General features: G+C 41.1%; 1 protein-coding gene across 1 annotated transcript in view; it reads right to left on the bottom strand.

The window, feature by feature from the left end:
* The window catches only part of LOC134205491 (acetylcholine receptor subunit alpha-like), a 710869-nt gene that overhangs the window by 133710 nt on the left and 561958 nt on the right, over window positions 1-15201 (bottom strand). The window contains exons 3-4 of the mRNA XM_062680771.1: window positions 13395-13534; window positions 12763-13098 (exon numbers count right to left, since the gene is read on the bottom strand). Coding sequence (XP_062536755.1) covers window positions 12763-13098; window positions 13395-13534 — 476 coding nt within the window. The remainder of the gene's footprint in view (window positions 1-12762; window positions 13099-13394; window positions 13535-15201) is intronic.

Consider the following 15201-nt stretch of genomic DNA (forward strand, 5'->3'; position numbering starts at 1 on the left):
AATTTTTGAGAAACCCAGTATTTCAGTAAAATTTTCAGAAGCATCCAATCAGGTTCGTGCATTTCCAACACTGATTTACAGCCTTCTTGGCCCTCCACTTCTGTTTCTCTGAGCATAAAAGGACACGTGTCTCGGACGTTCGCGTTTTTAGAGTTTGATAATGCGACACGAACGATTCTGTTTTCGCTCGCGCCTATATCGAAATATTTTTTGCAAGTGTTTTTGATTTTTGTTCGCTCCCTCTCCCGAAGACTGTTGTGGAGCTCCTTCTGGTCCACAAGTATGAGTACTACTCGCATGACCTTCCCGATGCGAAGCCGCTCAAGGCGTTGCTGCATGGACTACACGACATGGATGAGAATTAGCTCATTGCTGATTTGAAAATCATCCACAAGGCCTGTCGCCATTCAAAAAAAAATCCTCATCACGACAAGACGAGAATGTATCAGAACCAGCTGTACCCACCACGAGCTTTGAAGGACCTGAAGCTCATTTTGCGCTGTAAAGTACACTCGTTGACTGGGAGCGCTACAGGCCTGTACATTGCGGCAGTGTACAAACTGCTGCAACTTTGGGAATGGAATCCGGAATTGCGACATGACCCCGCGCTGCAATAAATGTGGCGACCCCTGCAATAAATGAGACGATAAGATGGAAGTCGATTATCCCAAATGCGCCCACTGTGTCGATAAACATCTTGGAAATAAGAAAGTAGGTGCCGCACAAACGACTGGCAGTGACGGCCGCGGCGGTTCAAACTCCAGCTCCACCTGCTCCAATTAACGCACTATGGTCCTGGATACAGATTTATGCGGAAAGATGCATTTTACGCCAAAACTATATTTTTTTAGAAAAAGTGTTGTCCTACAAAATTGTTCGGAATAGTGAGACCATCATTATGGTACTATCAAAAATTTTATTTCACGCAATACTGATATGTAATGTTCTACAAAGTTGTAGCGCAGGTACAATGGTGCAAAAAAGCTTTTTCTGTAGCTCTTTAATGTGCTGATTTAGAGCAATTTTACCTATTTGGAAAATATTTATTTATTTTTTATCGTCGATTTCGGAAAAGTCATCTTCGGGTGACTTTTAAAGTTCAAAGGAATTTGATTTTATTTTATTATTTGATCAAACCCAACGGACCAACACTGGTCTTATTGAATATCTCATAACATTTGATGTATAAATATGCTCAATATCTTTTTCCGATCAAAAGCTATAACCGTTTTTCTGTCAAAATTGCTTGTTTTTCAAAAATCGATATCTCCAATTACGGCAAACCAAAAAATTGTTTACACGGCATTTGGGAGAGCGATGCATATTCTTTAGTTTGTCAAAAAATTGAAGATATTTAATTTTGTATCTCAAGTTTTACCAATTTTACTAATGTCATATTTTTTTCATGAAAATTGATATAACTCGACAACGAAAATAGATACAAACGATTTTTTATAGCAAATCACGCGTTTTGGAAAGCCCCAGAAGTCGTCAGAAGGTGACATTCGTAAAAAACAATATTGAGCATATTTATACATCAAAAGTTGCATTTTTTAGCAGAAGTAACCCAAAGACGACTTTTCCGAAAAATCGAAAAAAAAATAACAAAAATACTGTTTTTTTAAGGTCGCCCTAATCCAAGTAGGTAAAATTGCTCTAAATCAGCACACTTAAAAGCTACAGAAAAAGCTTTTTTACCAAATTTCATTGGAATAAACTGCGCTACAACTTTGTAGAACATTACATGTCAGCATTCCGATTTTTTTTTAAATAATGAGCCACCCTGTTTTTTGACAGCACCATAATGATAGCCCTACTATTCCGAATCATTTTGTAAACAATTTTTTTCTCTGAAAAATATAGTTTTGGCGTAAAATGCATCTTTCTGCATAAATCTGTATCCTGGACCTTAGTGCAACGGCGAATTACCTCCGCTGGCTCCTCCTGGATTCCGACGACAGTAGGTGTACGAAACTATCTTACCGGAAGAATCGGCTCCGCTTCACACTCCGTAGCAACTAATGCCAATCTTTTCATAGGTCGCCACTCGGCTGCGCAATTGCTAAACCCGTTTTGACCAGGTTTTCACTCTTGCTTGTTCATAATGAATATGGCTCCTCCTTAGCCGTGCGGTAAGACGCGCGGCTACAAAGCAAGACCATGCTGAGGGTGGCTGGGTTCGATTCCCGGTGCCAGTCTAGGCAATTATCGGATTGGAAACTGTCTCGACTTCCCTGGGCATAAAAGTATCATCGTGTTAGCCTCATGATATACGAATGCAAAAATCGTAACGTGCCTTAGAAACCTCGCAGTTTAATATAATAATATAATGTATAATCCGGCGCGAATTTTTGTCGTAACTTACTATGTGTCATCATTACGTTCATGTTTTATGTGTGCATTGATTGATAATATTAGTAATTTTCGTGTTATGTGATGTGTGAACTTTGCCTGCCTATTGCAAAAGCAAAGTTTTGTTGATACGTTGCCACAAACTGCTGATTTCGAGTGATAAAACTTGGTTCAATTAATCGTTTGTTTTCTGCGTTTTCTGTTTGTTTTGCTTTCGCTTGGGCGCGGCGCCCGCGGAGATGGGTGGTGAAGGGAGCGAACCCAGCTTCGGCAATCATCCGTGCGCTCAGTGTGCAGCGCCTATCGATGATCATGACGATTGTGTCGAGTGCTTTGGAAGATGTAAACTGGCTATTCACATCAAATGCCTACCGGGGGCTACGAATGAAGAGATAGCATTGCTGCAAAAAATAAAGAGCGCCGTGTTTGTATGTGATGCATGTCTGAGCCTCGCCGAGTTCGATGATAGGCACAGTGAAAAACGATTGGATGAGATTGCGAATAAAATGGATAGTCTTGTGAATGTCGTCGATCTGTTCAAAAATTTCGAACAAGTGATTAAAAAAGCTGTAGCTGAGGAATTAGTGTGTTTGAATAAACGGGATGTCTGTGGAGCGCCTTTTCCGGGAATTCCGTCTTTTGCTAGCGTGTTACAGTCCTCTAGTGGTGGAAAAAACCGAATCAAACGTAAAGTTCCTGACCCTTCCGATAGTGTGCAGTTCATCCAAAGTTCTAAAACTCCGGCTACTTTTTCTGAAGAAGGTGGTCTGCTCCGTTCCGGAAAGCGCCGCAGAATCGATAATGCGAATAAACCAGCTCGTTCTCCCAGTATTCTCCCACTCCTGTACAATCTCCAGTGCCGGTCTCACCGCAGCGTAAGTCTAATGCGGTTACCAAAATTGAGCAAACTGTCCTTTTCAAGCCTAAACAAGAACAATCCGCAGAGGTAACTAAGGCTGACATTTGCGCTAAACTCGATCCTGCGGAATTCTCTGTGAAGGATGTTCGGTTAAGGAAAATGGTGTTGTCACTGTGAGGTGTGAGACCAGCGGCCACGCAGTGAAATTAGCTGCAGCCGCCTCTAATATTCTCGACAGGAATTATTGCGTTGAAAGCCAGAAGCCCTTGAAACCCCGAGTTAAAATAATTGGCATTTCCAAGGATATTGACGAAGAGGACTTGATTCCTAAGTTGAGAAAGCAGAACCCCGGAACGAATGCTCTCGCTCTGAAATTAATCCGAATACACAAAACGAGTCGCAAAAAAGCAATCATATGTTGGCCATACTGGAAACAGATGCTCGTGGGTTCGATGATTTAATCAAACGGCAGAGAGTAAACATCGGATGGGAAAGGTGCAGAGTCGTGGAGGCTACGGATGTGCTGCGTTGCTTCAATTGCTCGGAATATGGTCACAAAGCTGCTTCCTGCAAAAATCCTTCATGCTGCCCGAGGTGTGCTGGTGATCATCAGGTGAATGAGTGCCTTGCCGATTATTTGAAGTGTAATAACTGCCATGTATCGAATTCAAAACGGAGTTCGCCTTACGACCAACTACTCGACGTAAACCATGCCTCTTGGAGTACTGACTGTCCCATTTTCGCCAAGCGACTTAAATCGGCTCGACAACGCATAGATTTTTCTACCTAGCAATTAGGAGAGTATGCTGACAGTAGGGAGTCTCTTTATTCCGGCCATCAAGCAGCAGTGCATCATTCATCTAAAAATCCTCTCGATCGGACACCGGGACGCACACTTGCCCCCAGCCTTGTGGAAGGTCCCTATCCGCTCATCACAGTCGAGCCCATCCAGCCTGCGATCTTCAGCCGTCCCGGCCCTGTGTTTGAGGCAGGTGAGGGGACCTTCCAACAGCGATTATCAGGCAAGTACGCTCTCAATACGTTCGGTCCATCCTCCAAAAAGCCTCCATTTTCCAGCCTACGCGCAGCGACGTCTCTCTCATCTGAATATCCTCTCGATCGGACACCGGGACGCACACTTGCCCCCAGCCTTGTGGAAGGTCCCTATCCGCTCATCACAGTCGAGCCCATCCAGCCTGCGATCATCAGTCGTCCCGGCCCTGTGTTTGACGCAGGTGAGGGACCTTCCAACAGCGATTATCAGGCAAGTACGCTTTCAATACGTTCGGTCCATCCTCCAAAAAGCCACCTGTTTCCAGCCCACGCTCAGCGACGTCTCTCTCATCTGAATATCCTCTCGATCGGACACCGGGACGCACACTTGCCCCCAGCCTTGTGGAAGGTCCCTATCCGCTCATCACAGTCGAGCCCATCCAGCCTACGATCATCAGCCGTCCCGGCCCTGTGTTTGAGGCAGGTGAGGGACCTTCCAACAGCGATTATCAGGCAAGTACGCTCTCAATACGTTCGGTCCATCCTCCAAAAAGCCTCCTGTTTCCAGCCCGCGCGCAGCGACGTCTCTCTCATCGGAATATCCTCTCGACCGGACACCGGTACGCACATTTGCCCCCAACCTTGTGGAAGGTCTGGCAGGTGAAGGGACCTACCAACAACGAGCATCAAGCAACGAAAACAGTGGTCTGCGTATCTACTATCAGAATGTTCGCGGGCTTCGTACCAAAATCGATGACTTCTTTTTGGCGGTATGCGAAGAAGATTACGATGTCGTTGTATTAACCGAAACTTGGCTGGATGACGTCATACATTCAGCACAGCTTTTTGGAAACCACTACTCGGTGTTCAGAACTGATCGCAATCCTCGGAATAGCCGTAAAACCCGTGGTGGTGGTGTACTCATTGCAGTTTTGGCAAAGTTCAATTGTGTTCGTGAATCTGCTGTCGTCAGTGATACCCTTGAACAGTTGTGGGTTCGTGTCAATATGACCGGTTTCATTATCAGCATTGGGGTTGTGTACTTGCCACCTGATCGTATGAACAATCTTGATGATATTCAACGCCATCTAGATTCTATCGAAACGGTTACTTCTACTCTCAGAGCTAGCGACAAGGTCTTGCTTCTCGGTGACTACAATCAATCTGCTATTCGGTGGTGTTCGGGTGAAAATTCCTACCCATCAGTAGACTTGATACGCTCTCGTCTATCAGAATCCAGTTGCGTATTGTTGGACGGATTCAACTTTCATGGATTGACCCAGATCAATCCCATTGTTAACTCAAATGGTCGTGTACTTGATCTGGTACTGGTTAATGATGCAGTGTTGCCAAGTTGCACAATACACCCTGCTGTTGAGCCGCTGACACCTGTAGATGTCAACCATCCTCCGCTTACCTTGGAGGTGTCGTACGTGCCGCCCATTACCTTTGAGTCTGGACATGATTCGAGCAGTTATAACTTCCGAAAAGCAGATTACTCTGCACTGAATGAAATGCTACTTGCAGTTGATTGGGATTGCATCAATTCTTTCGATAACGTCGACGATGCCGTGGACTTTTTCACCGACAGTATCGTTCGTGCATTTGCTATTCATGTTCCGATTGTAGGACCTGCACGGAAGCCTGCGTGGTCCAACCACAGATTACGAATACTTAAACGTCGCCGTTCTTCTGCACTTCGTAGATACTGCAATTATCGTTCCACGTACAACAAGCAGCAGTTCAATAGTGCCAGCAGTGTATTCAGAAGTTATAATCAGTTTTGTATTCCCGATACATCAGCCGCACACAACAGAAATCTGCGTCTAAATCCCAAGCAATTCTGGAAATTTGTTGGGTCCAAACGGAACGAAGATGGTCTTCCTACGTCAATGCAACTGAATGGTTGTCTCTGCTGACACTCCCGCTGACAAATGCGAGCTCTTTGCTACACAGTTCAAGACCTCCTTCAACGATTTCGCAGCTCCGCTCTCTCATGCCGTTGAGGCTTCTCGCGACGCTCCTCGTGATGTACTGGATTTAGACATCTTTCCCATCAGTGATGAAAATGTGTGCCGGGCGATTCGGAAACTGAAATTTTCTTTCCGTGCTGGGCCGGACAGGATACCCGCTGCTTTGCTGCGCCGGTGTTCATGTGCTTTTATCAAACCGTTAGCAAAATCTTCAATCTCTCGCTTCGAACCAGAAAGTTTCCCATGCGCTGGAAATCGTCATACCTTTTTCCAGTACACAAGAAAGGGAACAAATGCGATGTGAGCAACTATCGTGGAATAACCACTCTCTCCGCTTGTTCGAAAGTTTTCGAAATCATAGTGAACGACACGCTCTTCGCTTGCTGCAAGCAGTACATCTCAACGGACCAGCATGGATTTTTCCCTAAGAGATCGGTCGCGACCAACTTGACAGAATTCACAACAACTTGCATTGAGGCTCTTGATAACGGGCGGCAAGTGGATGCTGTATATATAGATCTCAAAGCTGCTTTTGACCGTGTTGATCATGGTATTCTACTTAGTAAACTGGAGAAGTTGGGCGTTTCCTCTGCGTGCGTGGATTGGTTTAGATCCTACCTGACGGATAGAAAATTGCGTGTGAAAGTCGGATCATCTTTTCAGGATCCTTTCGTTACTCCATCTGGGGTACCACAAGGGAGTAATCTGGGACCATTATTGTTTTCAATATTTGTCAACGATGTGACACTGGTGCTACCACCTGGAGTGAGGCTACTCTATGCTGACGATGCAAAGATATACATTGTTGTCAATAGTCTTGAGGACTGCATTAAACTACAAATGCTTTTAACCCGTTTAGAGGGGTGGTGCGAGCGAAACCATTTGTCACTCAGTATCCATAAATGTCAGACAATAACGTTCAGCAGAAAACGAAAACCTATTATTTACAATTACATGCTGGCTGGGACAGCTCTTGAGCGAAGTGCAACAAATCAGGGATCTTGGAGTTATACTTGACGACGCACTAACCTTCCGTTTCCACTACGATTACGTGATTTCTAAGGCAAACCGACAACTTGGCTTCATAATGAAAATCGCCAAAGGATTTCGTGACCCATACTGCCTGCGATCGCTCTATTGTGCGCTTGTACGATCAACACTGGAGTTTGCTGTCACTGTGTGGTGCCCTTATCAAGCCACCTGGATCTCGAGGATCGAATCTGTGCAAAAAAGTTCGTGCGCTTTGCTTTGCGCAATCTTCCTTGGCGTGATGGCCAACATTTCACTCCATATGAAAACCGCTGTCGGCTGCTTGGGCTGGATACTTTAAATGTTCGACGCCGTGTGGCACAGGCCATGTTCATGGCGAAAATCCTCAATGGTGCTTTTGACTCTCCAGCAATACTTAGTAAGATGAATTTTTACGCTCCTATGCGTCCGCTGAGGAGAAGGGACTTCATTCAGCTTGGTGCTCGAAACAGTCGATATGGTCAGCATGATCCAGTTCGATATATGTCATCCAATTTCAACGCAGTGTTCCACCTCTTTGATTTTAATCTATCGCCAGCAAATCTACAGCGAGTTTTCACAACACACTTTCGAGACACCGTTTGACACAAACGTAGTTTGTTAAGTTCTGTTTTACTGTAGTGATTAATTCTTGTGTATTATGATTATGTATTATGTGTATGCTTGTTAGATTCAGTGATAAGTTTTACCCTTGTAGTCATTGAGACATCAGATATCAGATGACAATTACTACTAAATAAATAAATAAATAAATAAATAACTGTGGAAGTGCTTAATGGACACTAAGCTGCGCGGCGGCTCTGTCCCTGTGTGGAGATGTAATGCCAATAAGAAGAAGAAGATGATGACTCCTAAGGTAGGCCTAGTCAACTAAAAAGCTTTCTTGCTTAACCAATCCAATTTTCAAAATGGTGTGCCCTTGAAAACGCGAGTATTTTTAAATTTGGATTCCGTTAGGAGCGCTCTTAAGGCTAATATGATTATTAGAAAAATCTTATACAATATTCAAATCAAAACATGATATGGGTAACGGCTCAAACCTTGGCCCATTATGCTACGGTTGAGCACATTTATCGTTGTAAATCTTCATATATTGCATTTCCAAGCAGAATTATTCCACCAGCCAGCTTGCTTACATTTGGTTTTGACGCCAAATAGCAAAAAACGACGATGAATGTCCGCAATATCTCATTTAAACCAGCGAAAGTGTCGAGCGAAATGGACAAAAGGTCGGCATCCTTGTCCCTATCAGGTGGATAATTTTTCAGCCCACTTGGGACGAGTGATTGTTGATTTCGAACATACGAGAGATAAAGATGGGTTGCTGTTTATAGTACCAGTCATTTTGCTTGCGTTAAATAAAGGCAGCATGCAAACAAATAGAGAAAATCAAATCATCTTATTGAGAGTGAATTCTAATTGGTTGCATGTAAAATACTACCACACCGACTGTGAGAGTGCGTTTCAGATTCCACCAAAAGCACGCTTACCAAGGACATGCTAACGAAAATACTATTATATGACTCATTTATTTCCCAAATATTTACCATATTTGCAAGTGTAGAAGTTTAAAAAAATGAAAACTGTATTAAAAACTGCACTTGCAAAAAGGCTACATGTTCTAGCCCTCATGTTGTGCCTTCAAACAATTTGCATACGTTATTTATTGGCTGCCGCATAATTTTGAGATTTACTGCTAGTTGAAACCGCCGCAGTTATGTTGCTCTCGCTCTCGCGATACTCTCAAAGAAACTTTTTTCCAAAACGTAAACAATGGTTTAGGTGGGGATGATGCATAACGCACTACTCAAGAAAGTCAATTGTAAAACTTATTCTTATGCAATTCCTTGCTTTGTACTGTGCATAAACAGTTATAACTGTGCCAACTACCTGATATTATTACACAATTATTCATAAATACAATTATTGGATGCTTGTTTTTAACTCTGCCTGCATTGAAGTTTCATGATTGGTACGTGCGTTTGATTCCACTCCTCTCTATATCGATCAGCTGTTGTGAATCCTCTCAAAACTCTCACGTGTTTCAACTTCCCGAGTTGAAAGAATACTTTTTCGGTATTTTACAGATCAAAATACTTTTTGCAAGCAATAATAAATCTCAATTATGATGAAGGTATTTGTCAAGTAATTTGACTTGAAATTATTCACATGAAATGACGTTGAAAGTTTATCTAATGAAACATACGATCCATTGTATCTTTCCATTATAAATGAGAAAATGTTTGTAGGATTCGTGCGAAAGATGATAAAACTAAATATTCTTACACTAATTGAATCATTTATTTGCGAAATTATGAAGAAAATGGTGTATCGAATCACGAAAGGTTGATGCTTGATTAGGGTGACCATATGAAAATTTTCCAAAGGAGGACAATTCCTTCGAATCGTGCCAAAAAGGAGGACATTTGATTGAAAAGGGAGAACATATGAAAGAAATTACCAAACCGAAAATTTCCTGTATTTGATATTAAATTGACTGATTTGTCGGGACGTCAAGTCAAAGACGACATACAAATTTATAAAAATAAAAAAAAGAAAGAACGAACTCACCATCTTTATAGTGAGATTCTATTAAACAAGCCTCAATCTATCTGAATAATGGTACACAAATGCTTGGTGTATCAATATGTTGGCAGCAATGCACAGAATTTTAGCAAGAAAATCTGAAATATTATAATATTATTTTTTTTTCGAATGACTTAACCATCGCATACATCGCAACGTTGAGCAATAGACAACTGATTGTATATTACTTAAGACACCCAAAAGACCAGCGGAGATTATTCCTTGAATACCAACAAGTTCATGGCATACGAATGAATCTAGACGGCGTACACCATGACCACGATGCTTTCAATAGTTGTTGGTAGAAATTCAAAAATGTTTTCAGGCTGGATACAACTACGGAGATTTTCATGACGATTTTGAAGCTTTGCGAGGTATTATTTTCAGATGAATTCAAGAAAGATTACAATTAATTTTTCATTTACTGTAAATTTGGAACTTTATGTTTGATTAGAGAATATCGTTGACTAGGGAATATATGTTTGCACCCGTCTTTGCAATGGGGTCATAAGTTTGAGTCCCATGTTTCCTCCAACACATTTTATCAAGCTCTTTTAGTGGAATGTCTTTACCTGTTATGGGACCACGTTGCGGTGGAATTAAATGGAATAGTACTTAACTCGACTTATGACAGGTGACCATTTTTAGTTGTCTTTAGATTTATTTTTAGGATACGTACCATGTGCTACGATCGAAATAAGATTCAATCAACCAATGTATGCTTTCTCGCAGCACAGCTTGAGAAGCATTTGATTCATTTGATTCTTAGCCCATTATTCAAAATTTCGTGAAATTATCAAACTCTTATTTCAAATCATTTTTTGACATCTTCTAATACACTCCACTGATGTTTGGTATTAACATTGATTTTAATCGAAAGCTAGATGGAAAGGGTTCCAAGTTGGAAAAGAATCAAACGCAAATGTATATTTACAACCGAAATTAATGTCTAGCATTGTCAATTGTTTCCTCAAAATATACAAAAAGGAGGATATTTCACCTCAAAAGGAGGACATCCGATTTTTATCGAAAAAGGAGGACATGTCCTCCTTTAGGATACCATATGGTCACCCTATGCTTGATTCCCTTTTGCTTAAATCGTGTTTGGAAGCCGTAAGGTAGGCCATTATTTTTGGTATGTTCTGCGAATGAAAGCGATTATATTGTCGGCGTAGCACCAACTTAGAATTCGGAAGTCCGGACTTCCGAACCGAACTTTCTTCCGAAGTTTTATTTGTCAAACTAATGGATGCGTTGTTTAGCGCATCTTTAGGGGAATCCAGCGCACTACTTCCGAAGTTGGGAAAGTTGCATGTATCTGGAGAAAAATCCAACTTCGGTATAAAAAGCGGTATAAATTTATTCCGGATACACAATATCGTGATTCGAGAAAAGCATCATGAGGGCCCATTTACAAACTACATGAAGTTTCAGGTTGTGGGAGGGTACTTGTCTGAGCGTTAAGGACTTTATAAATTTCAGAATCCTACCATACATGAAGCATTACTAGAGGCTTGGTGTGGGTTCAGTTTAGCGTTATGTAATTTGCGAATGAAACTTAACCGCTGAATGGATTAACCTGTTTTAACAAAAAATCTTAGCAACCTAATCGCAAGCATCGGATATTCTATCTGCAGCTTTATTTTCTCCAGTACGGGTTATTGGTGAGAATGTTTTGATTTTAGAGTTTCACCTATACTAACGTAGTGCTACAAATCGAAAGCGCATGCCACCATTTGGCTACGGGTGCCCCCAGTATTGTTCAAAAAAATTTTGGTTAATTATGTCGCTATACTAATGAAAATTGTGAAATAAAAATGATAGCTGACATAGCGTGTTTGTTATCCATTCATCTGATGTGCGAAAGCAGGTATGTTCATTCAGAAAACTCTTTTATTGGGCAAAAGAAAAACTCTAGTACAGCCAGCCTGCATAAGTCAACGAAACATGGATGCTAAAAAACCAAGTCAAAGTGATTTTTCACGCAAGATAATTGCTTGTAATAGTTTAAGAAGTGTATAAATCTAGAGTTATGAAGCAGCTATATGTTTGATACACTTTTCTATAGAAGCAGTGGTTAATATCTCCCTACAAATCGACGTATTATCTCTGAAATCTTCCTTAATTTGCGTGATAAGCCAATATTACATCCAGGGCCAACATTACCGCCGGTAACCCTACGAATGCAAAAATGATAACTCGGCTTAAAAACCTCGCAGTTAATAACTGTGGAAGTGCTTAATGAACTAAGCTGCGAAGCGGCAATGTCCCAGTTGAGGGATGTAATGTCAAAAATAAGTAAAAAAAACATAGGCGACGCAACTGTCGCCATCGCACAGTGGGAAAAGGTGTTCATGATGCGACTGAGAAATATGTAACTCAGGAAAGCAACGATATTCATAAAATAAAATTAGAGATCCTGACACAAAAATGTCTAAGGAAGCGAATAAGAATTATTCCGTGTCCGCATGAATGAGAGTCATGTCCGTTGTACCCAAGTTCCCTATTTTAACAATTTTCATCGCAATTCATTCTGTCTCTTCGTTATAAAACTAATACAAATAAATCAACAAAAACTTTTTATTAAAAAGTATGGGAAATCAAATAGAAAGATTTTTTTAACATAGAAAACCTTATAATGCCCATTTTACCCTTATTCCCCATTTTTGTGCGGAAGTAGAAGCAGAAGTCTCGCTTAATTTTTCAAAAGGTCCTAAGTACCATTTTTTCATGAATTAATTTGAGTACTGCAATCGAAAGCTTTCATGTTTTTCTGTTGATTGCGCTATTCAAATTAATTCATGAAAAAAATGTTACTTAGGTCCTTTTGAAAAGTTAAGCGAGAAGTAGAACTCTCTTCAACTTTATCCCAAAACATTGTTAGTAACGCGCAGAAGCATCTTTGTTAACGGAACTGCCGAGTACGTTTTGCTAATTACGGATAACAGTTCCCATTTTGTCCACACTCACCTGAAACCCATCGTACGTCCAGCTGCCGAACTTCATCACACACGTTTGCTCGTCGAAGGGAAAATACTCCACGTCGATCTCGCAGGAACTTTTGTAAATGGCGGGCGGTCGCCACTCGACCCGCCCGGTGTAGTTGAGGGTGGCCTTCGTCGCCAGCGTCACCTCGAAGTTGCCGTCCGCGTTGTTGTAGAGGACAATGTCCGGGCGCCAAATGTGATCCGAAGGTACGTGCAGCATCTCCACTCCGCCGTACTCCTTCGGTTCCCACTTGAGCTTGTAGTCGTACCACGTTTGTTCGACCCACAGATTCGTAGTCATGATTTGATTTTTCAGATTCTGTGGATGGAAGTAAAGAAAAACATTAAACTACAAATTTCAGATGGTCCCAGTATGAGAACTGCAAATTTCCCTCCAATCATCAGTTTGCGTTTTCAATTTGTTTACAAATAGGATTTTACACAACAGATTGAAAACCACTGACCGACAATTAATGGCATGCACAATAAATATTTCCAATCCTCATCATCCAAATTTAATCGGCGTAAACAAATTTGAAGTTCATCAAAGTGAAACCACCATACCAGCAGACCATAATAAATAATGGACCGAGAAGGATGGAAAGTCGGACTTACCACATCAATTAGTTGGGACAGTTTTAGCTTGATTTTCACGGTTAGCGCGTCTGTAACGTTAACAACAGGCCGAACAAGTTTGTTGTAGTTGCTGAGAAGGTCATCGTAGAGGCGTTTTGCATCAGGATTTCCGGCGCATACTGTGGAAAGAAACGAAATAACCAGAGAGAAAACTTATGTTGAGCATGAAAAATACTTTTTGCAAAATTAGATAAGCACAAGTCTGTGCTTACCGAGCGTACGGAACAGGCGCTTGGCAACACTGGTCAACCGTCTTCGAGAAAAGAAACTTTTTCCCTATCGCACTGAACGGGAACCCGCACTCTGTGGCTGGCACTTTAAATTTTCCGAAAGTGGAGAGAGATAGCCGAAAAGTTATGCTTTTAGAATCCCTCCCCGAACGATAAATTCAAAGTTTCTGCGAAAACTGTCCAGTGTCCATCCCTCCAAAGTTTTTTGGGATTCGCTGATCGTCTCTCTATCACCACCAATGTGACACAATTAGGGGTAAATTGAATTTAGGGATTTCTGTTTGAAAACATTTTTGCCTTCTACCTATTTGAACGATAAGTAAAGATACCGATTATATTGAATTGGACCGAATGACTTCATGTTAAGTAGAACTAGAAAGGAAAATGGGGAAAATACATTTTGCTCACCCTCGTTCCTTTTTCTTGAATTTACATCATCCGACGCATGTTTTCAGGTTCATGCACCTGCGTAAACATGATAGAAGTCGATTACCAGATAAAACAACTTATTCATCTAATAAACATCATTTGGAACGATGCACATTTTTGGCAAACTCTGAGGCATGATGATCCCCTTGAGGAGCTTTAAACACAGCCCGCACCAAGTTTCAACCGAGTGGAACATTCCAGGAACGATGATTCCCACTTATGTAAAATGGTTTCTCAAATTTCACCTTTGGGTTAAGCAATGGTAGGGGTTGGATTTGAAGCAAGCAAAATAAAAGTACGAGCTGGTATTTCGTTGTCAGCGGTTTCAGGCAAAATAGATATGCCTTTCGATGTCAGTTGTGCTGACCTTCTTTTTTTTTCTCGTTTTTCTGCATTCTATAAGACAGGTAAATGATAAGCTAAGGGGTGTTCTCTGGCGAGGGATTACTGATTCGAATTATATTCATTCAAATTAAATATGTTGTAGGCATATATGATGAGCGAGTGGAGAATTGGCATGGAATGGTTTTGTACTTAATTGAATAACCTAGATTATGCAACTGATTAAAAAGATAAATTTAGAAATAAAATGATAAACAAATGTGTTCTCAGCCTAGTCGTTGAGATGTTCGGTTTGATGATACTTTTCAATAGGGTTGGAAAATTGCAAACGCACACAACTACCAACACCAACACATAATTTCTCAATATATTTTTGGGCATGAAAAGCTCTTAAATAGTTTGTGCATTTCTGGCATTTCTGTTTTTAGCAGACAGTAGCAACTGATTTAGAATGGATTTAGATAGGATAAGGATTAAAATTGAATTTGAATGGAATTTAAATTGAAAATGAACTTTGGATTGGATTTGGATTTAGATTGGATTTGGATTGGATTTGGATTGGATTTGGATTGGATTTGGATTGGATTTGGATTGGATTTGGATTGGATTTGGATTGGATTTGGATTGGATTTGGATTGGATTTGGATTGGATTTGGATTGGATTTGGATTGGTTTGGATTGGTTTGGTTGGTTTGGATTGGTTTGGATTGGTTTGGTTGGTTTGGATTGGTTTGGATTGGTTTGGATTGGTTTGGATTGGTTTGGTTGGTTTGGATTGGTTTGGA

Source organism: Armigeres subalbatus, chromosome 1, assembly GCF_024139115.2.
Source record: "Armigeres subalbatus isolate Guangzhou_Male chromosome 1, GZ_Asu_2, whole genome shotgun sequence".
NCBI lineage: Eukaryota > Metazoa > Arthropoda > Insecta > Diptera > Culicidae > Armigeres > Armigeres subalbatus.